The sequence below is a fragment of the Mobula birostris genome, chromosome 8 (assembly GCF_030028105.1).
Source record: "Mobula birostris isolate sMobBir1 chromosome 8, sMobBir1.hap1, whole genome shotgun sequence".
In the NCBI taxonomy this organism is placed as follows: Eukaryota; Metazoa; Chordata; class Chondrichthyes; order Myliobatiformes; family Myliobatidae; genus Mobula; species Mobula birostris.
The window spans coordinates 58,265,191-58,289,928 of record NC_092377.1 but is presented as its reverse complement, the minus strand read 5'-3'; the positions used below and the strand labels follow the sequence as shown (position 1 = coordinate 58,289,928).

Below are 24,738 nucleotides of genomic sequence, written 5' to 3'. Positions count from 1 at the left end.
TCTGCATGCGTGCAGGAAGCAGTGCCAATGCAGTTGTCGATGTAGCGAAGGAAAAGTGGGGGACAGATACCAGAATAGGCACGGAACATAGATTGTTCCACAAACCCAACAAAAAGGCAGGCATAGCTAGGACCCATACGGGTGCCCATAGCTACACCTTTAGTTTGGAGGAAGTGGGAGGAGCCAAAGGAGAAATTATTAAGAGTAAGGACTAATTCCGCTAGACGGAGCAGAGTGATGGTAGAGGGGAACTGATTAGGTCTGGAATCCAAAAAGAAGCGTAGAGCTTTGAGACCTTCCTGATGGGGGATGGAAGTATATACGGACTGGACATCCATGGTGAAAATAAAGCGGTGAGGGCCAGGGAACTTAAAATCATCGAAAAGTTTAAGAGCGTGAGAAGTGTCACAAACATAGGTCGGAAGGGATTGAACAAGGGGTGATAAAACAGTGTCGAGGTATGCAGAAATGAGTTCGGTGGGGCAGGAGCAAGCTGAGACAATAGGTCGGCCAGGACAGGCAGGTTTGTGGATCTTGGGTAGGAGGTAGAAACGGGAAGTGCGCGGTGTGGGAACTATAAGGTTGGTAGCAGTGGATGGGAGATCCCCTGAGTGGATAAAGTTGGTGATGGTGTGGGAGACAATGGCCTGGTGCTCCTTAGTGGGGTCACGATCGAGAGGTAAATAAGAGGAGGTATCTGCGAGTTGTCGCTGTGCCTCGGCAAGGTAGAGGTCAGTACGCCAGACTACAACAGCACCCCCCTTATCGGCGGGTTTAATAATAAGGTTAGGATTAGTGCGGAGGGAGTGGAGAGCAGAGCGTTCGGAAGGAGTGAGGTTGGAATGGGGACAAGGTGCGGTGAAGTCGAGACGGTTGATGTCCCGTCGGCAATTAGCGATAAAGAGATCCAGAGCAGGCAGAAGACCAGAGCGGGGTGTCCATGAAGAAGAGGAGGGTTGAAGACGGGAGAAGGGGTCATCGGTGGGGGTGGAAGAGTCCTTGCCGAAGAAGTAGGCTCGGAGACGGAGACGGCGGAAGAAAAGTTCCGCATCGTGGCGAACACGGAACTCGCTGAGGTGTGGGCGATGAACATCGACTTCTCTAACTTCCGCTAGGCCCCACCTCCCCCTCGTACCCCATCTGTTACTTATTTTTATGCACACATTCTTTCTCTCACTCTCCTTTTTCTCCCTCTGTCCCTCTGAATATACCTCTTGCCCATCCTCTGGGTCCCCCCGCCCCCCTGTCTTTCTTCCCGGACCTCCTGTCCCATGATCCTCTCGTATCCCCTTTTGCCAATCACCTGTCCAGCTCTTGGCTCCATCCGTCCCCCTCCTGTCTTCTCCTATCATTTTGGATCTCCCCCTCCCCCTCCAACTTTCAAATCCCTTACTCACTCTTCCTTCAGTTAGTCCTGGCGAAGGGTCTCGGCCTGAAATGTCGACTGCACCTCTTCCTACAGATGCTGCTTGGCCTGCTGCGTTCACCAGCAACTTTGATGTGTGTTTCTTGAATTTCCAGCATCTGCAGAATTCCTGTTTTTTTTAAGTGTGAAGTGGTTCATTTTGGTAGGTCAGATATGATGACAGAATATAGTATTAACGGTAAGACTCTTGACAGTGTGGAGGATTAGAGGGATCTTGGTGCCTGAGTCCATAGGACACTCAAAACTGATACGTAGGTTGATCTGTGGTTAAGAAAGCCTACGGTGCATTGGCCTTCATCAATCGTGGGATTGAGTATAGGAGCTGAGAGGTAATGTTGCAACTATATAGGACCCTGGTCAGACCCCACATGGAGTACTGTGCTCAGTTCTGGTCACCTCACTATAGGAAGGATGTGGAAACCATAGGAAGGGTGCAGAGGAGATTTACAGAGGTTGCCTGGATTGGGGAGCATGCCCTATGAGAATAGGTTGAGTGAACTCGGCCTTTTCTCCTTGGAGCGATGGAGAATGAGAGGTTACCTGATAGAGATGTACAAGATAATGAGGGGCATTGATCGTGTAGATAGTCAGAGGCTATTCCCCAGGGCTGAAATGGCTAGCATGAGAGGACATAGTTTTAAGGTGCTTAGAAGTAGGAGGAGATGTCAGGGGTAAGTTTTTTACGCAGAGAGTGGTGAGAGTGTGGAATAGGCCGCTGGCGACGGTGGTGGAGGTGGATACGATAAGGTCTTTTAAGAGACTCCTGGACAGATGCATAGAGCTCAGAAACATAGAGCTTTGTACGCCGAAGGGCCTGTATTGTGCTGTAGGTTTTCTATGTTTCTATAAAAGCAATGAGAAAATGTTGAACCTTTATAAGACACTAGTCAGGCTACACTTGGAGCAGTGGTCCCCAACCTCCAGGCCGCGGACCGATACCAGGCCGCAAAGCATGGGGGTGCAGCGGTAGTTGGAGCGCACCCAGCACATCTTTAAGAAGAAAGCCGAAATAAACAAGCGAATTAATCAGGTGCTGCCCAGAAGCCAGTCTTCATTCGAGGAACTGAGGTGGAGAGGGTTAATAACTTAAAATTCTTCGGCATTAAGGATCGACGTTTCTCTCTCTGAAAAGTGTCAGAGGATCTGTCCTGGGACTAGCACGTTAACTTGTCATTACAAAGAAAGCCTATACTTTATTAGAAGTTTGTGTAGATTCAACATGTCATTTCGATCCTTACAGCCCTGTTTTTTCAGCCTGTCTGGGCTGGCGTTTAAATTGACCAAACAATGGAACAGCTAAAGGCTCCAGCGCCCTGGAAAGAGGAGTGAACATCGCGTAGAGCAAGTGAAATTGGCAATTGCCTCTGATCTGGGCCGACATTTATGTGCCGGGCAGCACCTAATTAATTAGCTTGTTTATTTTGGCTTTTTTCTTAAACGTGTGCTGGGTGTGCTCTGGCTACCACTGCACCCCTGCATGCTTTGTGGCCCGGAGGCTGGGGACCACTGGTTTGGAGTATCGTCAACAGATTTGTGCCCTGTATTCTAGAAAGGATGTGTTGTCATTGGAGAGAGTCTAGAGGAGGTTAGCGAGGATGATTCTGGAAATGAAGGGGTTAACATATGAGGAGAGTTTGGCAGCTTTGGGCCTGTACTAGCTGGAATTTAGAAGAATGCGTGGGGATCTCATTGAAACCTACCAGATGTTGAAAGGACTAGATGGGGTGGATGTGGAGAGGATGTTTCCTATGATGGAGCTTACCAGAACTAGATGGCACAGTCACAAAATATGAAGAGCGACCCTTTAGAACAGAAGTAAGGAGGAATTGTTTTAGCAAAGAGAGTAGCAAATCTGTGGAATGCTCTGTCGCAGACTGCCTTGGAGGCCAAGTCCGTAGATATATTTAAGGCGAAAGTTAACCATTTCTTGATCGGTCAGGGCGTCAAAGGATATGGTGAGAAGGCAGATGTATGGGGTTGGCTGGGATCCGAGATCAGCTGTGATGGAATGTCGGAGCAGACTTGATGGGCTGAATGGCCTAATTCTGTTCCTATGGACACATCTGGTTCTTTCATGGTAAAGTATATTCAGAGATTGTCAATGTATGAAGTTGATTGACAGGTACCCTTGTAGATTCGCATGCATTTGATGTAACAGAAAATAATTTTGAAGAATACTGATTTGAATGAAGCATATTGATTGATCTTATGATTTGAAAAGCTACACAGCTCTTCATTTTGAGTCCACTAATAAGTTCAAATTGATTCTTATGGTTTTCATTTCTCTTTATTCAGGACATTCTTCTTATTAATGTAATCATTGAACAGATGATCTGTGATGCTGACCCAGAACTTGGTGGAGCAGTTCAATTAATGGGGTTACTAAGAACATTGATTGACCCAGAAAACATGTTAGCCACAGCAAATGTAAGGAAGTTAAAGATGCATTTTTTTTAAATAAAGGGGTTAATTTAGTTTGATGTGAATAGTCTTGTGCTTCCGTTCCTAATTTTATGTTTTCAGTTGGACTAGATAGAACATATCATCAAATTGCTTCTATTTCTAATATAAATATATATAATACACACATGCGTGCACACTCACACACGTATATATATACATACACACACACACACACACACACACACTCTTGCGGGAAAAAGTTTGCAATTACCTGGTTTTCTGCATTAATCATTCATAAGATGTGGTCTAATCTTCTTATAAGTCACAATAATATACAAACTATAATAGACAAACACAGTCTGCCTTAACTAATAACCCACAAACATTTGTACAACTTTTCGTCAATATTGAGTACACCATTTAAGCAATCACAGTCTAGGGTTAAAATACACAAAGTGAGGTTACTGCCAGAACCTGCTCTTCTCAAGAAAGATCTGTTTATGTGCACCATGCCTCGATCCAAACAACTTTCAGCGGACCTTAGAAGAATTGTAGAGATGCATGAAGCTGGAAAAGGCAAAAGAAAGCATTTCTAACAACCTTAGTGTTCATTTGTCCACAGTAAGAGAAATTGTCTACAGATGAAGGAAATTCAGTACTGTTGCTCCTCTTCCTTGGACTGGGTGCCCAGCAGAGATCACATCAAGAGCACAACTTGCAATGTTGAAGGTGGTGAAAAAGACCACAAGGGTAACAGCAAAAGTCCTGCTGAAATTTTTGTTTATGTGTCCACTATAAGAAAAACACTGAACAAGAATGGTGTTCATGGAAGGACACCATATAGGAAACCACTGCTCTCCAAAAAAAAAAAAAAAATTCATTGCTGCACATCTCAAGTTTGCAAAAGACCACCTTGATGTTCCACAACACTTCTGGTACGGTACAATGTTTTGGAGACAAATGAGACAAAAGTTCAACCTTTTGGCAGAAATGCACACTGCTGTGTTTGGAGAAAAAAGGGCGCTGCACACCAACACTTCATCCCAACTGTGAAGCAAGGTGGAAGGAGCATCGTGGTTTGGGGCTGCTTTGCTATCTCAGGGCTTGGACCGTTTGCAGTCATTGAGGAACCAATGAATTCAAAATTGGATCAGGATATTTTACAGGAGAATGTCAAGGTAATAGTCCGTCACCTGATTCTTAATAAAAGTTGGATGATGCAACAACACAATGAAATACAAGAGTAAATCAACAACAGAACGGTTTAAAAAGAAGAAAATTCATGTTTTGGAATGGCTATGCTGTGGAGATCTGAAGAGGGTTGTTCGTGCAAGGTATCCAGAAATATTGATGAACTGAAAGTTTTGTATGGAGGAATGGTCCAAAATTCCTCCTCGCCATTGTGCAAGTTTGATCAGCAGCTGCAGGAAACATTTGATGAAGCTTATTGTTGCCAAAGGAGGTTCCACCAGTTATTAAATGCAAGGGTTCACATACTTTTTCCAGCTTGGACTATGAATGATTAAACAATGTGTTCAATAAAGACATGGAAAGTACAATTGTGTGTTATTAGTTTAGGCAGATTGTGTTTGTCTATTATTGTGGCTTAGATGAAGATCAGACTACACTTTATGAGTAATTAATGCAGAGAACCAGGTAATTGCAAAGGGTTCACTAACTTTTTCTTGCAACTGCGTATATTAAGTATGCACATTCTGGGGGACCAATACCGTATATGTTGCATTGAAACTTGTGCTTTGAAAATTCTTGATACAAAATATTTTAGAGCTCTTTCCAAGGCTCTGAGCTCTCTTCAACAATTTCTTTTTATCTTCATCCTATTCCGTTTAGGGGGAAAAAACTTAATTACCCATTTTTATCTCCCTCTTCTTATTCCTTTCATTTCCTTCCTTTTTTCAATTCACATAGGCTATATTTCTACTTTCTGTGTTGCTCCTTTGCTTTGACCGTGCTTGATCCCTTTTGTCTGTCAGAGAGCAACCACTACGTCAGCAGCAGCAGCAGCTTCTGAGTCACCAAGTTATCACCAATGGTCCTCCCTGATTTACTATTCTTGCCCATGTATTGTGTCATTTGTAATTATTTGGTTTCTTTTTGTATACTGATGTTAAATTCTGTCACCCACTTGAATGATCCTTGTGCATTCACACTTTGCAAAGATTGCTACTATTTTCTTCAGCTGAACACCTTGAATGTCGAGGTAGTTATCAACACTGAGAAAAAAAGCATTGTTAATTTTCCCCTTTTTACTTCAGCATTGTGCATCCCCAGTGCCTGTTCAACTAAGAGTAGTGATACAGTCAAAAAACCTATTGTCACTCCATTTCCTGTGCACTCAGAAAATTCATTTTCTTTATATCTGGACTACAGTTTTGCCTTGCTAGTTTGAATTCTACTCCATGGTCTCATACAATCCAAATTTCAGCTATTTTTCCTATAATGCACCAAATTCATCTAATTCTCCAGTACCATCCTTAAACCATTTATATTATTAACCTTGTACCTGTAAATCAGATGATCTCAGATGCAACTTATTTGCCTTGTCACCATCGATGGCAGCAGTGTTTTTTGCTGCATTGGCACTCTACTGCAACTTGTTCCCAAAACACTGCTACATTACTTAATTATGTTGACTTTATTACTAATAAGTAGTTGTCAATTTTAAAGAATTGATAATTTTACTTTTGAGCAGTTGAAAGAGAAACTTAAAATATTGAATATGACTCAGTTGCCAAATGTGAAGTTTTTAATCGAAGATTTCTTTGGGGGAGGAAATTTAATGAAGTTAATTTAATTAAGTTTTATTTATGTTTCTGCTTTTGTGTACTTAATGGCAATTGCTTGTCAATCCAGTTGTTTTTACAATGTTCATAATTAGTTAAGATTTAAACTGTTGCAGTGATTTGACAATTTGTATACTTGAATACTGTTTTAAAGATGAGTTCTGCAGCTGTTCAAACCAGCATGCATATATGCAAAATGCCAGAACTTCAATAATGAAACAATTAAAGTACTGACTAATGAGCAGTGTATTCTTGCCATTTTTGTTAGAAAACTGAGAAAACAGAATTCCTCAGCTTTTTCTACAAGCATTGTATGCATGTTCTAAGTGCTCCTTTGCTGGCTAATACAGATGATAAACGCAGCTATAAAGGTAAATTTCAAACTGATGTGTATTAAAGTCCTCTTTTCTATAAAGCATACTGAGAACCTTTCAATATTAATTTTGTCTGAAAATTGTAATTTTTCTCATTTGAAATGCTTTTATCTATAGTCATGTTTTCTTTGATACATAAATTCAGTCATTATGCTATTTCCTTGTTTAAGAACCAGTGATTGATATCATTGACGAATGGCTTTCATTGTCAATCTTGACGTTACCACTGGGCTGATCTTACAGGAAAATGGCAAAGTAGTCTTGATGTAAGACTTACGACTCAATTTGACACCTCCCACACACACTGCATGACCCATTGAATTCCTGCAATATATTGTTTGTTGGCAAAGTAGAGTTTGCTCCCCCACCAGAAAATACAAATAGCTTTACAAGGAAGAAACAGGAATGAGTATTCACTCTCTTTCTTCAGACCCCACCCCCTCCACCATAGCAACAGGGACCCTGAGGAGCAGGCAGTAGGCAGATTTTGGAAAGGTGCAAAAATAACTGGGTTGTTGTTGTGAGAGACTTCAACTTCCCTAGTATTGAATGACACCTCATTAGTGCAAAAGGTTTACATGTGCAACATTTGTTAGGTGTGTTGAGGAATGATTAAGGTGTCAGATTTGTCAGTGGGTGAGTATTTCAAATACAGTGACTGCAAGTCCCTAATCTTTACAATAGGCTTGCACATTTATTATATTGTCGGGGGGGGGGGGCTCAAGTACAGGAAGTCAAAATATGCTATTAGGCAGGAACTGGGGAGCATAAGTTAGGAATGGATGTAGTTGGAAAATGCATCATGGAAGTGTGGAGGTTGTTTAGGGAGCACTTGTATGGGGTTTTGTAAAGGTTTGTCCCATTGAAGCGGGGTAGATGGTAGGGTGAAGGAATCATGGTTGACAAGGGATGTGGAACATCTAGTCAAGAAAAAGAAAGAACTATATAAGGTGTAGGAAGCAAGGATCAGACAGAGCTCTTGTGAGTAAAATGGTTGCCAGTACGGTGCCAAAGAAGAGACTTAAGAGAGCAGGAAGGGTACATGAGAAGGCCTTGCAAGTAAGGTTAAGGATTAGGATTTGAGTCATCCTCCTGCTCTATGTGACTAGAGTGAAGGTAGGACCAATCAGGGATAAAGGCAGTAACATTGCCTGGAGTTGGAGAAGGTAGAGAAGGTCCTTATGAGCTATTTGCATCAGTATACACCAGTGAGAGGGACCTTGACAAATGTGAGGACAGCATAGAACAGGCTAATGTGCTGGAGCATAAGAAAGAGCATGTACTGGAATTTTTGAAAATATTAGGATAGAAGTCCCAGAGACCAGATGGGTTGTACCCCAGGATACTAAGGGAAAAGATTGTTTTGCCTTTGGCGAAGATCTTTGCATCCTCACTAGCTCTAGGAGTAGTACCAAAAGATTGGATGGTGACATATTATTCCTTTGTTCAAGAAAAGTTATGTGGATAATTCTGGGAATTGTAGACAAGTAGGACTTGCATCAGTGGTGGGAAAACTAATGAAGAGGAGTTTTAGAGTCAGCATTTATGAGCATTTGGAGAAGCATAGTCTGATTAGGGGTAACCAGCACAGGTCATGCCTCACAAACTTGATAAAATTCTTTGAGGATGTGACAAAATTTATGAAAGTAGAGCAGTGGGTGTCATATATACAGTGCCTATAAAAAGTGTTCATCCCCCGCCCCTGTAAGTTTTCACATCTTATTGATTTACAGCATTGAATCATTGTGGATTTAATTTTTTTTTACACTGATCAACAGAAAGACTCCTTTGTTCAAAGTGAAAACAAATTTCTACCAATTGGTCTAAATTTATTACAATTATTAAACACAAAATAATTGATTGCATAATTACCCCCTTCAAGTCAGTGTTTAGTAGATGCACCTTTGGCAGCAATTACAGCCTTGAGTATGTGTGGATAGGTCTCTATCACCTTTGCACATCTGGGCGCTGCAATTTTTCCCCATTCTTCTTTACAAAACTGCTCAGGTTCTGTCAGATGGTATGGGGTTCATGATCATAGGTCCCTTAGTGGCCTCACTCAGTTTTTGAGGACAGCCTGTTCTGGGCAGATTTACAGCTGTGCCATATTTTTTCCATCTCTTGATGATTGACTTAAAGGCTGATTTATACTTGTGCATCAACTCAACGTCATAGGTACGGCGTCGCTGCGAACCCTATGCAGAGCCTACGCGGATCCCTATGCCGCAGCCCAACGTGCACCTCCCCCAAAATGCAACTAGGCGTCGTAGCAACGCAGACTGCAACAACTGTGATTGGTCCGCCTGGTAGCATCGCATTTCCTCCTATGCTGCAATAGCTTCCCATTGGCCGACTGAAGACCAGGGAAGGAACTCTGGCTGCAATGTTTTCCATAAAGCTTTACAGACCTCTGAAATTATGGAGGACACATTTCGCTTTTATGAAAAAAGATGCTGGCTTTAAACTTGTTTACCCAGAGAAAGACTACCATGACCGTGAAGCCTTGCACGGGCAGGTGTGTGTGCATGCACGATGTGCCCGAATTGCGGAGTGACGCAGACACACCAACGCAGAAATATGCTCACAACGCACGTAGGCCACTTGCGTAGGTTACGGCATGGAGTTGACGCACAAGTATAAATCAGCCTTTACTGTACTCCCAGGGATATTCAGTGACTTGGAAATCTTGTATCCATCTCTTGACTTGTGCTTTTCAATAATCTGTTTGTTGGGGAGTGTTCTTTTGTCTTCATGGTGTAGTTTTTGCCAGAATACTGACTCACCAGCAGTTGGATCTTCTAATACAGGTGTATTTTTGCTACAATCATATGAAACACCTTGACTGCACACAGGTGATTTCATTTAACTAATTATATGACTTCCGCGCGGAGAAAGCATCTGGGAATATGCATTCCCCACAGCAGTCCCACCCAGGGAGGGCGGGAACGGGAAGGCTTTAAAGCAGGCCGCAAAGTTTGAATAAAACTCTTTCATCGCAACTCTAACTCACCGACTACATGTGGTTATTTTAGCGCTTGTTGTTTGATTGTTAGGGGTGTTTTGTATTGCTGTATTTAGGCTCTATTCTTGGTGCGGCTGTAACGAAACCAAATTTCCCTCGGGGTTAATGAAGTATATCTATCTATCTAAAACTAATTGGCTGCACCAGTGATGATTTGGTGTGTCATATTAAAGATGGTGAATACTTCTGCAGTCAATTATTTTGTGTTTTGTATTTGTAGTCAATTTAGGTCACTTTGTAGAGATCTGTTTTCACTTCGATATAAAAGTATTTTTCTGTTGGATTAGTGTCAAAAAAAGCCAAATTAAATCCACTGTGATTCAATGTCGTCAAACAATAAAACATGAAAACTTCCAAAGGGGTGAATACTTTTTAAAGGCACTATATATGCATTTTAGCAAGGTTCTCCGTTGTAGGCTCATTCTGAAAGTCACAAAGCATGGTATCCAGGGAAACATGCTGAATGGATTCAGAATTGGCTAGATGATAGAAAACAAGAGGTTGAAATAGGTGGAATGTATTCCACCTGGAGATTGTGGCCATTGATGTCTGCAGGGATTCTGGGACACCTGCTCTTTATGAATGTCATAAATGACTTGGATGATGAAGTGGAAGGATGGTTTAGTATGTTTGCAGATACAATACATGAATTTTGGTGGTGGTGTGGATTGTGTAGAAGCTTGTAGATTACAATGGGATATTGTTAGGAGTCAGAGCTAGGATGAGAAGTAGCATATGGAGTTCTGTCTGAAAAAGTGTGAAGTGATATGTAAATCTCTCAAAGTGTTTCTCCGTAAGTTGATACAGTTTTAAGGAGGCCTTTGTTAGTCAGGAGATTTAAGTTCATGAGCTGCAAGGTAATGCTGCAGCACTTTAAAACCCTGGTTAGATCACACTTGAGTATAGTGTTCAATTCTGATTGCCTGTAGGAAAGATGTGGAAGCTTAGCGAGGGAGCATAGGAGATTTTGCAGGATACTACCTGGATTAGAGAGCATGTTTTATGAGGAAAGGCTGAGTGAGCCTGGTCTTCTCTTTGGAACGAAGGAGGATGAGAAGTGATTTGATAGAAGTGTGTAAGCTAATGAGGCATAAATAGAGTGGACTTTTTCCCAGGGTGGAAATAGCTGCTACAAGAAGGCATAATTTTAAGGTGATTGGCAAAAAGTATAAGGGGGAATGTCAGGATGGTTTTTCACACAGAGTGGTGGCTGTATGAAATGTACTGCCAGGAATGGTGGTAGAGGCAGATATGTTAGGTATATTTCAGGGACTCTTAGATGGGCACATGGGTGAAAGAAAAATGTGAGAGTAAAGGGTGCAATTGATTTTGGAGTAGGTTGAAAGGTCAGTGCAACTTCATGGGCCAAAGGGCCTGTACGGCACTGTTGATGTTTTCTAAGCTGTACACCTTCCTGGCTTGGGAAAAAAATTTGAATTTTCTATAAAGGCTGAATGAAAACCTTGTGGAAGTGCTTAAGCGCCGAATTACTCCCATCCGCCATCTCAAGAAGCAGTAGTGTTGGGCATTGTGTACTGTGCCTTCCAGACAATGTTCACCTACTATATCATGCATGTAGAGTGAATAATTTTATCAGTCAAATTCTGAATTGTTGTGTTTTCTGAATGGATAATTCTAACTTGGTTTTGAGAACCAATTTATCAGTGAATCTCAGTAACATGACTCTTTCTTTGCCCATTAGATGCCATTGTAGACAGATCAAACATGAATATTGCTCTTTGTTCTGGTAAGTTAGATTGATTTTATCTTTTCAGATTGAATAACTCGTAGCTTTAATAATATTTATTGTGGATTTTAAATTTCAACATTTTACAATTGATTACAATTCATTCTGAGTTGATCAGTTTTGTGTATAGACGCTTATTGATTTGAATGGTAAATTAAAATACACTGCCTGCATAAAATGTCAATATATGCTAGTAGTTAACTTTCTTTTTTGTAAGAAATGTGTTGCCAATAGTGGTGCCAAATAACACGGACTGAACTGTAGACTTTTTTCCAATTAATTTTAATTCATCCAATATTGACTACAGAGCAGTTTTATATCTGAATTTTATTTGTGAGTATCAAGCACCATCATAGGTAAATCTATGCATTGTGATAACAAACCATTTGGACGGCCAAGTTCCATTTTTGGGTCAAAGGTGAGTTATTTATGTAAGCATAACTCAAGGCATATCAGTATGTGACTGGCTGACAAAAATGTGTGTTTGTGTGTGTATACTGATCAGCAGGCAACTTCTGTACTATAGTAGCAGATCAACAAGCCTTTGCCAGCTCTTCAGGAGAACCATCCAATTAACGCACAAAATGCTGGAAAATCTCAGCAGGTCAGGCAGCATCTATGAAAATGAATAAACAGTCAACATTTCAGGCCCAGGCCCTTCATCAGAACTGGAAAAGAAGGAGAAAGATGCCCCAATAAGAAGGTGGGGAGAGGGAAAGGAGTACAAGCTAGAAGGTAATAGGTAAACCAGGTAGGTGGGGAAGTGGGGGGATGAAGTAAGTAGCTAGGAGGTTACAGGTTGGAAAGGTAAAGAGCTTGAGAAGAAGGAATTAGAGAGGAGAGTGGACCATGGCAGAAAGGGAAGGAGGAGAGGCACCAGGATGAGGTGGTAGGCAGGTGAGGAGATGAGGTAAGTGGCCAGAGTGGGGAGTTGAAGAAGAAGGAAGAGGGAGGCAGAAATTGGAAGCTGGAGAGATCAGTGTTCATGTCATCAGGTTGAGGTAGCCCAGACGAAATATGAGGTGTTGCTCCTCCAAATTCAGAGTGGCTTGATTGTGGCAGAAGAGGAGGCTATGGAAGGACATATTTGAATAGGGAATATGGTTGAAATGGAAATTGTACATTTTGCGGATGGAGTGAAGGTGCTCCAATTAATTCTAGTGTCATACAGTCTTACAAACGTGCTGCTGACATCTTATTACCTTATCAAATTCAGTTATTAGACGAATCTTCTCTTCGAATTGAAAGTTTATGCAGTCCATTAGAATTGATTTCCACTTACTTTTCCTCGCTGAAATTAAAGTAACAAAATTTGAACTTAACTGCTGCATCATCACATTAATTTTCTATCAATTCATTTGGCCCAAGGAGTAATCCAGAGGTTTAATCTCTTAGTTAACTAACTGCCCAGAGAACCTCAACCTCTTCTACCATTTTGTTGGTATTGAAGTGGACTTTTGGCTCTTCACCTTCACTTCTAGAATATTTTATAGCCAGTCTGTTCTATGACTCTGCTGTTAAAAAGAGGACATCTCCTGAAATCACATCTGCAATCAAGGGAACTGTAAAATCTCATGTAACAATTTCTGTCTACACCTTTCTCCTTGCTTTCTGTATAACTAGGCAATGCATGATGCAATGGTGTTCACTTTGGCTGCACTCCTTAGGGCAGGGTTGGTAAACCTATAGCATGCATGCTCAAAATGGCACGCAGAAGTATTATTGGCACAAGGCAATAGGTTCCATTCCTTGATTCTTTAAACCCCACCCATAATAAGAAGATAATGATTATTGTTACTGCCAAATGAAGCAGCAAATGAATTTTTACAACCCAAGAGCAGTGAAATGTTTTCACGGACATCCATAATTATTGTTACTAATTTATTAATTAGGAATATCTGGTTGAAATTACAATGGCACACGAGAAATTTTTAGAAGATTATCTTCAATTTGGGCGCTTGCTCTCAAAAATGTTCGCCACCCCTGCCCTAGGAGAACCCTCTTCCTCCATCCAGTGAGGGGACAGCTGAATGTTTACTGAATATGTATCATAAACATGATTTTGAAGATGTTGGAAATGTAGAGCAACACTCAGCAGGTCAGGCAACATCTATGAAAAGGGATAAATAGTCAAATGTTTTGGTTCAAGACCTTTCATCAGGACTGGAAAGGAAGTGGGCAGAAGCCAGAATGAGAAGGTGGGTGCAGGGAAAGGGAGGGGAAGGAATTTCCAGTTGTTACTGAAATTGATGCTGAATGTGAGGTGTAGCTCCAACCTGAGTTTGGCCTCATCATGGCCATGGACAGACATAACAGAATGTGATTGGAAAGTCAAATTGAAATAGGCAGCCACTGGGAAATCTTGCCTCTAGTGGCGGGCAGAGTGAAGGTGCTCAGCAATGCTGTCCCGAAATCTGCATAAGGTCTCGATGATGTTGAGAAGGAATACCAGATTTAACAGGTGACCCCAACAGACTTTCAGGCAAAGTGACACCTCACCTGGTAGTACTGTTTGGAACCATGAATGGTGGTGGGCAGGATGTGTAGGTGTAGAATTTGTCACGCTCGTAGGAATAAGTGCCAGGAGGGAGATCAGTGGGCATGCATTGGGTCAAACTGATGTAGAAATCCTTTCAGTAAGCACCATCCCCCACTCTACGTTTTCCCTGGGGATCTCTGAGTCACTCCCTTGCCGACTTGTCCATCCCCAACTATGATATCATAATTCCAGATGTTATTCCAGGCCCTTTTTCATGATACTTCCTGCATTTAAATATGTGCAGCACAGGACCTTAGTTGCACCATGATTAACCTTTTGATTCCTGACTTTGTCTGAAGTTTTGAAAGCATCTATCTCCACAACCTCTCCATTATCTGTTCTGCCACCCTGGTTCCCATCTCCCTACAAATCTAGTTTGAACCCCTCTGCGCAGCAGTAGCAAACATACCCGCTGGGATATTAGTCCCCTTCCAGTTCAAGTGCACACTGTCTCTTCTGTACAGGTCCCACCTTCCCTGGAAGAGAGCCCAATGATCCAAAAATCTTACGTCCTCTCTCCTACACCAATTCCTTTGCCACATGTTAATCTGTAATCTTCCTATTTCTGGCCTGACTGGGATGTGGCACAGGTAGCAATAATGAGATCACAACCCTGGAGATCCTGCCTTTTAACTTACCACAAATGTCCGCTGTTTACTTTCCTCCATAGATGGTGCCTGACTTGCCTTGTTCCTCCAGTATTTTATGTGTATTGCTCTTGAACATATATTTCTACATTAGTACAGAAGAATGCTATTCAGTTCGTTAAATCTGCTGTGCAAGGATTTCCAGGGGAGCAATCTTATGTGTCCCACTTGTCTCCGTTGTTTTCTTGTAACTGATTGTCTCTTGCATATATATCCATCATATCCCCTTTCATTCAATATTTCTATTAACTTCTGCTCAAGTAATTCACACATCAATATGCAGATAAATAGTATTTTGGGATATCAAGGGAAATAGCAGCACCATGCATTAACAGAGGAAGAAATGCTCACAAGATCAGAACAAAAGACATAACGCTACACCTGAACTTGAGGGGGACCAATATCCTAGCAGGCAGGTTTGCTAGAGCTGTTTGGGAGGGATTAAACTAATCTGGCAGGGGGTTGAGAACCGGAGTTTATTGATTTATTTATTGAGATACAGCACCGAATAGGCCCTTTTGGCCCTTTGAGCCGCACCACCCAGCAATTCCCCCAATTTAATCCTAACCTAACCATGGGACAATATACAATGACCAATTAACCTACCAATGGTTCATCTTTGGACTGTGGGAGGAAACTGGAGCACCCGGAGGGAACCCACACAGTCGTGGAGAGGATGTACAAACCCCTTACAGACAATGGTGGAGATTAAACCTGGGTTGCTGGTATTGTAAAGTGTTGTGCTAGTCACTACACGCGTGCTGGAGGGACATGGTAATCGGTATAGAAGTAGGTGTAGTGTGATCTGTGACTGAGAGGAAGGACAGGCAGATGATAGGGCAAAATTGCATTTAGTGGGATAAGCTGAAGTGCAACCTGGGAGCAAAATTGAAAAGGATGATGAATATAGGACTGAAGTTTTTATATTTGGTTGCAGACCATATACAGTATAAGGTAGATTATCTTGTAACGTAATTAGAAATCAGCAGGTATGCAGTGGGTATCATGGATTCATGGCTGAAAGAAGATCACTGTTGGGAGCTTAGCATCTAAAGATGCACATTGTATCAAAAGGACAGGCAGGTAGACAGAGGGGTGGGGTGGCTCTGTTGGTAAAAAAAAATGAAATCAAATCATTAGAAAGAGGTGGCATAGGATTGGATGTTGTGGAATCCTTGTGGGTAAAGTTAAGAAACTACAAAGGTAAAAAGATGCTGATGGGAGGTATATACAGACCTCTAAACAGTAGTCAGGTTGTGGGGTACAAATTACAATAGGAAATGGAAAAGGCATGTAAAAAGGGCAATGTTGCGATAGTCATGGGGGAGTTTAATATGCGGGTAGTTTGGGGGAAATCAGGTTTGTGCTGGATTCCAAGAAAAGGAATTTGTAGAACGCCTACGAGATGGCTTTTGAGAGCAGCCTGTATTTGAGCCCATTAGGCAATTGAGAACTCTGTGTTGTGCCAGATTTGATTTAGGGAGCTTGAGGTAAATGAACCTTTATGAGGCAGTGATCATAATGTAGAATTCACCCTGACATTTGAGAGTGAGAAAATAAAGTTAGATGTATCAATATTACAAAGGACTAAAGGGAATTACAGGGGCATGAGAGAGGAGCTAGCCAAAGCTGTCAAGCAGGGATGATGGCAGAACAGCAATGACTGGAGTTTCTGGGAGCAATTCAGAAGGGCCAGAATAGATGCATCACAGACGAAGGAATGTTCTGAAGGGAGATTGATGCAACAGTGGCTGACAAGGGAAGTCAAAGACAGCATAAAACCAAAAGACAGGGCATATAATATAGTTTAAAAAAAAACAATGGGAAGTTAAGAGGATTGTGAACCTTTTTTAAAAAAAGCAACAGAAGACAATTAAAAAGTCAGGAGAGAAAATATGAAATTATGAAGGTAAGCTAGCCAATAATATCAAAATGGATACTAAAGGTTTTTTCAAAGAGCGGTATATTGGACCACTGGAAAATTATGCTGGAGAGGTAGTAATGGGCGTACAAAACTTAAGTATTTTGCATCAGTCTTCACTGGGAAGACAATAGCAGTATGCCAGAAATTCAAGAGTGTCAGGAGGCAGATGTGAATGTATTTGCTATTACTAAGGAGAAAGTGCTTGGGAAGTTGCAAGGTCTGAAGGTAGGTAAGTTACCTGGACCAGATGGACTATACACAAGGGTTCTGAAAGAGGTAGTTGAAGAGAATGTGGAGGTAATGATCGTTCAAGAATCATGAGATTCTGGCGTGGTTCTGGAGGACTAGAGAAGTGCAAATGCCATTCCACTCTTCAGGAAGGGAGGAGGCAGAAGAAAGGAAATTTAAGCCAGTTAGTCTGACCTCATTGGTTGGGAAGATGTTGTAGTCCATTATTAAGATGTTTCAGGGCACTTGGAAACACATGATAAAATAGGTGAAAGTCAACATGGTTTCCTTAAGAGAAATCTTGCCTGACAAATCTGTTGAATTCTTTAAGGGAAAAACAAGTAGGATAGACAAAGGAAACTCAATGGATGGGATTCGCTTGGATTTTCAGAAGGCCTTTGTCAAGGTGTCGCACATGAGGCTGCTTAACATGATAATAGCCTATGGTATTACAGGGAAAATACTAGCATGAATAGAAGACTGGTTGACTGGCAGGAAGCAAAGAATATGAAGCCAGTGACTAGTGGTGTTCCGCAGGGGTTGGTGTAGGGCCATTTCTTTTCACGTCAATGATTTGGATAAAGGAATAATTGTCTTTGGCCAAGTCTGTGGACAATATAAAGATCAGTGGAGGGGCAGGTAGTGTTGAGGAAGCAAGGAGTCTGCAAATGAACATATTGGGAAAATGGGCAAAACATTGGCAGATGGAATATAGTGTACTTTGATAGAAGGAATAAAGGGGTAGACTATTTTCTAAATGGGGAGACAATTCAAAAATCAGATGCAGTGGGATTTGGAAGTCTTTGTACAGGATTCCCTAAAGTTTAACTTGCAGGTTGACTCAGTGGAAAGGAAGGCATTCATTTTGAGATGACTAGGATAGAAAAGCAAGGCTTTATAAGGCATTGGTCAGACTGCACTTGGAGTATTGTGAGCAGTTTCGAGCCCCTTGTCTAAGAAAGGATGTGCTGGCATTGAAGAGGGTCCAGAGAAGGTTCATGCAGAAATGAAAGGGCTAATGTATGAGTAGTGTTTGATGGTTCTGGGCCTTTACTCACTGGAGTTTAGAAGAGTGAAAAGAGGATCTCATTGAAACTTATGAAGTATTGAAAGGCTTAGAGTTGGTGTGGAGAGGATGTTTCCTATAGTGGGGAACACCATAAGACATAGAAGCAGAATTAGGCCATTCAGTTCATCAAGTCTTCTCCGCCATTCTGTCATGGCTGATCCTGGATTTCACTCAACCCCATACATCTGCCTTCTCGCCATATCCTTTGATGCCCTGACCGATCAGGAAACGCTCAACTTTTGCCTTAAATATACACACTGATTTGGCCTCCACCACAGTCTGTGGCAGAGTATTCCACAGATTTACTACGCTAAAAAAGTTTAGAAGTCTAGGTTCAGAGGGCACAACCTCAGAATAGAGGAATGTCCATTTTGATCTGAGATGAGGAGGAATTTCTGTAGCCAAAGGGTAGTAAATCTGTGGAAATCATTGCCACAAGTGACCGAGGAGGCCAAGTTATTGGGTTTATTTAAAGTGGTGTTGATGGGTTCTTGATTAGTCAGGATATAAAGGTTACAGGGAGAAGGCTGGAGAATGGGGTTGAGAGGAATAATAAAGTGTGCATAATAGAATGTCCTGTTATTCTGTTAAAGGTGCTAAATCGTGTGCACTGATTTTAATTTATAGTTGCTATTTTTTGAGCTTTTTACATTAAGTTCTGAGCAGTACAGTAAGCTGAATATAGTTGACCAGCTAACTTTTGTGAAAGAAGATGGTGCGGCCAAATTTACATTGCATTTTCAACCATATTATAAGGTAGCCCTTCTGTTGACCTGCATCGTGATCACAAATGCTTAACTCAGCTTGTCGTGTTTCTTTTTAGATAACTTCCAGACGGCACAACTGTTGGCCTTGATTTTAGAGCTGCTCACATTCTGTGTAGAGCATCACACATATCATATCAAGAACTACATCATGAACAAAGATTTACTGCGAAGGGTTTTGGTACTGATGAATTCAAAACATACTTTTCTAGCCTTGTGTAAGTTGATGTTTGTGAGGTAAACGAATGACTGAAATATCTCAGTATATTCGTTGTCCTTTGTTTCCTTGTTCTTCAATTTATAGAGAATTGTATTTTTCTATTTCACCTAAACAGCCGATGGACAGCTAGCTGTTCTGCTTGTACTGTATAGATTGAATGCACCAAGCCATTAAGATAAAAATTTGACAAGTAGTTACGTGAGCAGTTCTCCCAAACTGCATATTTCCGTAGGATGGTCTTGGGGATTTCCAGGGTATTGTATCTCAAAACCAGAGCCTCTACCCAAATAGCGAAATTTTAATGAAATAGAAATAACTGGGATATACAGTCAATGGTCACGTTATTAGGTTACAGGAGTGGAACCCAGTGTAGTCTTCTGCTGTTGTAACCCATCCGCTTCAAGGTTTGACGTGTGTTCAGAGATGTTCTGCATACCACTGTTGTGACGCGTGTGTATTTGAGTTACTGTCGCCTTCTTGTCAGCTTGAACCAGTCTGGCCTTTCTCTGAGCCCTCTCATTGACGAGGCATCCTCGTCCTCAGAAGTGTCACTGGATGTTTATTGTTTCTCACACCATTCTCTGTAAACTCTGGAGGCTGTGGTGCATGAAAATCTCAGGAGATCAGTTTCTGAGATACTTAAACCACTTTGTCTGGCACCAACAATCATTCCACAGTCATTTATCATCAAAGAATGTATAAATTGTACAACTTTGAAATTTGTTTGCTCACAGATAGCTACAAAACAAGAAAACATAAGAGCCCAGTTAAAGAAAAAGAATAAAAATTAAAGACCAACACCCAATTTGCAAGAGAGGGGGAGAAAAACACATCATGCAAACAATTGAAGCGAACAACAACAATCCAAACCAAAAACCTGAGTCCTCAGATCCGAACCCTAGAGTTGGCCCAAATGCTTACTTACAGTTTTCTCCACCTCCATCCACAGGATTTGATGAGGTGAAATGGTTCAGGGCACAAATTCCAAAGGGTAGCTGTATTTTGATTGTCAACGTGGAAGAACTAAATATTGATCCAGAGTTGGAAGAGATGAGATGCATATGTATTCAATTCTGGATTATTTTAAGTTTCTGTATGCTGGTGAAGAGGAGGCCATTTGGAGAATTAAACCATTTTGGCATGAAAATTCCAAGATTCTGAAGAATTAAGAATAGACTGCTCGAGTTACATGTTTTGATTTTGTAGATTAAAGAATTGGGGAAGGACACCGAAGTTCGTGCCACTGCCGTTGACTAAACAATGCTGATGAAATCCATCTTGAAGTCATTTGACCCCAGTGGGAATCAGACTATTCTGATTTAGTTCAGTTTTAGTGGAGAGCTTAAAGAAATCTGTGTGTGGCGCGTGGCCAAGTGGTTAAGGTGTTGGACTAGCGATCTGAAGGTCGTGAGTTCGAGCCCCAGCCGAGGCAACAAGGCACGTAACCATACACTGCTCCAGTCCACCCAATTGAAAATGGGTACCGGCAAAATGCTGGGGGTTAACCTCGCGATAGGCTGGTGTCCTATCCGGGGACGGGGGGGTGGTGTAGTCTCGTACTCTCAGTGGCTTCACACCATGGAAACCGGCATAAGCACTGGCTTGAGGAGCCTATAAGGCTCGGGACAGACTTTAACTAACTAATTTAAAGAAATCTGGGTCTTTAATAATTCTGGAGAACAATAAGAATGGAGCCCTGTGAGTCAACAAATAATTCTATAACTTCATTCTATTTTTAAAGAATAATTACATAAGAAATAGGAGCAGGAATAGGCTATTAGGCCCATCGAGCCTGCTCTGCCATTCAGTAAGATCATGGCTGATCTGACCATGAACTCAACTCCACCTAGCTGCCTTTCGCCATAACCCATAATTCTCTTACTATGCAAAAATCTATCCAACCTTGTCTGAAATATATTTACTGAGGTAACCTCCACTGCTTCATTGGGCAGAGAATTCCACAGATTCACCACTCTCTGGGAAAAGCCATTCCTCCTCACCTCCATCCTAAAGTTACTCCGCCCCTAATCTTGAAGCTATGTCCCCTAGTTCTAGTCTCACCTACCGATGGAAACAACTTTCCTGCCTCCATCTATCCTTTTCATAATTTTATATGTTTCTATAACCCTCTCCTCTCATTCTTCTGAAGTCCAGTGAGTACAGTCCCAGGTGACTCAATCTCTCCTCATAGTCTTAACACCCTCCTCTCTGGAATCAATCTGGTGAACCTCCTCTTCACTGCCTCCAAAGCCAGTATATCCTTCCTCAAGTAAGGAGCCCAGAATGGCAAGCAGTACTCCAGGTGCAGCCTCACCAATACCTTGTACAGTTGCAGCATAACCTCTCTGCTCTTAAATTCAATTCCTGTAGTAATGAAAGCCTTCTTGATAGCCTGCTGCACATGCAAACCAACCTTTTGTGATTCATGCACAAGCACTCCCAAGTCCCTCTGCACGGCACCATGCTGCAATTTTTTTTTTATCATTTAAATAATAATCTGATCTTCCACTTTCCTTCCAAAGTTTATGACCTTGTATTTACCAATATTGTATTCCATCTGCCAGATCCTTGCCCAATCTCATCTGCAGCTCTCTGTATCTTCTGCACAATTTGCTTTTCCACTTAATTTATGGCATCATAATAGCATCAGCAATCTTAGATATACTACACTTGGTCCCCTCTTCCAGATTGTTAATGTATATCATGAACAGTTGTGGGCTCAGTCCGACCCCTGCAGCACACCGCTCACATGTTAGTTGATTGACTGGAATGCAAGGGAGATTTGTGATGGAAGATGATTTGAGATGTGTCAGTGGAGAAGAATGGATAAAGTAAATGCAGAGTTAGGTGAATTTGAATTGTATTTCCAAGCATGAAGGGTGGGAGCTGGATTATAGGGTGCCAGAAGGGAAGGTGAATATGTAATTCACTCTCGGCTTTTGCAGACCCTGGAGTGAAAGGACTGAGGAGGATTATGGGAAGGTTTTTAGTGTTGTAAAGACGTAAGCAGATACTGTTATTAATCATAGGATCAAGTAGAATTTTACTGTTCAGTAGTAGTCTTGAGAGCTGACATTGAGCTCTATTGCTGAAATGAATTTTGTAAAGAATGAGGCAAAGTTGCAGAGTTGGAGGGGGTGAACTGTTCTCTTGGATTAAACTAAATTGTTGAAACTTCTAGCAGATCATACCGCATCTGTGGGAAGAAGAACAGTTAGCCTTTGAGGTTGTCTGAAAAAAGAGAGACATGGCCTGACCTGCTAAGTATCTTCTGCATTTTCTACTTTAGATTACCAGCAAATGTTTTTTTTAAACTTTCACTTGTGTTTTCTTGGCCTTGGATGCCATGAATTGCTTCTGGATTGATCAGTGGTTTAATAGGATTCAACCATAGTAATGATCCAAATAATGGCAGAACTTGGATGTTTTACAGCATTTTTTCTCCCCCTGGAAATAGGTGCACTGCGTTTTATGAGGAGAATCATTGGACTGAAAGATGAATTCTATAATCGTTACATTATTAAAGGAAACCTCTTTGAGCCAGTTATAAATGCATTTTTGGATAATGGAACTCGATATAATCTGCTCAATTCTGCAATAATTGAGCTCTTTGAATTTATCAGAGTGGTAAGATTTTTTGCAATAGTATGTAGTAAATGTTTTCACATTAGATAGTGTTTGAAGCAGTTAAAGCTTTCCTCAAGTTTTTAGTAAATTGAGGCTTACTACAGTTCTAAGAAGTGTGATCTTTTTTTTGGTCGCAGGAGGATGTCAAGTCACTCACAACGCATATAATTGACAATTTCTACAAAGCACTTGAAGATATAGAGTACGTGCAAACGTTTAAAGGGTTAAAGTTAAGATATGAGCAAGAGAGAGATCGGCTTCAAAATCAGAAACTAAGCAGGTGTGGAATTCATTTCAGAACCTTTTTCTCCTTTCTAGCTGCTCTAGCTTTATATTTCTCAACCTGCTTTGACCAAGCTTTCGCTTATTAACCAAAATAATTTTTGGTTCTGTTTACAGAATCAAAGGGGGGCATTGCATACTGCATCCTTACAGCATTTTTATGCATGCCATTGGTTTTCCACCCCTATGTATATTAACATGCTCCAAATTGCTCACCTGTTTAGATCCTAACTAAGGCTCTTTAAGGATCTATGTAATGTAGGGAAAGTGTGAAAACTTCACATAGAGAGCCAAGAGATGTGGAGATATTGGCTATTTGCAGTACTAGTGTGTCAGTGCAACTGATTGTGTAATACTTGCACCAAAATGTCTACTAAATAGTCAAGATTACTCTTGGCATTTTGCACTTTTCTATCTGGTTTCCATTGCAAACCAGGAAGAACATGTGTCTCTGACTTGATTATTCATCAATTTGTTTTGCAAGTTGTATATAAATTGGTCAACTGGTGAAATTACAATTATTCTTGGGTCTAATATCCTTGAAATAATGCATACCCTAGGATATGTTTATATTCAGTATATTCAGATGAAATTTCACTAAAAGTGAGAACAGAAAATAATGAGTGGGGAGTAGGGGGAGGAGAAATCTTTAAAATTGTAAATGGGATTAAATCAGAGTTTAATCCTGTTGATAGAATTTTGGCAGTTGTGTGTGTGTGTGTGAGAGAGATCTAACTGTGGTCAGATTGGAGGCTGAGAAATTCATTTCCCAATTGACGTTTTTAGGCTACTGTGGAGCTTGTTAATTCATTGTTTGTATTTTTTTGTTTCATTTCAAGTGTGCCATCCATATTGCGTAATAACCGGTACCGGAGAGATGCACGAGCTTTGGATGATGATGAAGAGATGTGGTTTAATGAGGAAGAGGAAGAAGGAGAAGCTCTAGTACCACATGTTGAAAAATCTAAATCTGAGGATGACTATCCAGATAGTTATGGAAAATTTCTGGAGACTAAAAAGGGTAAAAGAACTTTTAGTCCTCTGGTCCATTTTGATCCTTACTGTATTTTAATGGCTCCTGTGGTGGTCAACAGTTAAACTGACAGTGATTGTGCTTATAAGTGTATTCAAGTTTGGGAGTGTCAAGATAATGAAAAAGTACATAAGCAAAGGGAGCGGAATGAGTCATCAGACTCTTCCAGCACTACCACTTCCAGCACTATTCACTTTATCCACTGATTGCCTTGATGTCTTCAAGCTAATCAGTTTCTTTTAAGTCAACCCAATCACTGAGGCTCAAGCCTTCCAGGTTAGAGAATCAAAAAGGTTTGGTACCTCCTTGAGTGAAGAAATCTTGTTTTCCAACTGTGTGGAGCTTGTCAAAAGACTTCCAAAACTCCAAATATATTACATTGGTTGGTTTCCCTTATTCCATGAACTCCAGCAGATTAGTCATACAAGATTTTCTGAAAGCAGCATTGACTCTGCTCAATCGTATTGTTTTCAAGGTGCTCTGTTATTACTTTCTTCAATATAAAGTTCAGAATTGTCCTTATTCTGAGTTAAAAATTTGAATTCTGTCTCCCATTTTCCAAAAATAATGGGGTTATATTTGCTACCTTCCAATCCGCAAGAACAATTCCTGAATCTTGAGAGCTTCAG

The 24,738-nt window shown here is 41.1% G+C and overlaps 1 protein-coding gene across 1 annotated transcript in view; it reads left to right on the top strand.

Moving 5' to 3' along the window:
* LOC140201332 (serine/threonine-protein phosphatase 4 regulatory subunit 3-like) overlaps nt 1-24,738 on the top strand; it is an 82,185-nt gene that overhangs the window by 48,621 nt on the left and 8,826 nt on the right. The window contains exons 8-14 of the mRNA XM_072265260.1: nt 3,722-3,853; nt 6,902-7,004; nt 11,732-11,776; nt 19,007-19,165; nt 22,625-22,794; nt 22,932-23,074; nt 23,916-24,097. Of these exons, the coding sequence (XP_072121361.1) occupies nt 3,722-3,853; nt 6,902-7,004; nt 11,732-11,776; nt 19,007-19,165; nt 22,625-22,794; nt 22,932-23,074; nt 23,916-24,097 (934 nt within the window). The remainder of the gene's footprint in view (nt 1-3,721; nt 3,854-6,901; nt 7,005-11,731; nt 11,777-19,006; nt 19,166-22,624; nt 22,795-22,931; nt 23,075-23,915; nt 24,098-24,738) is intronic.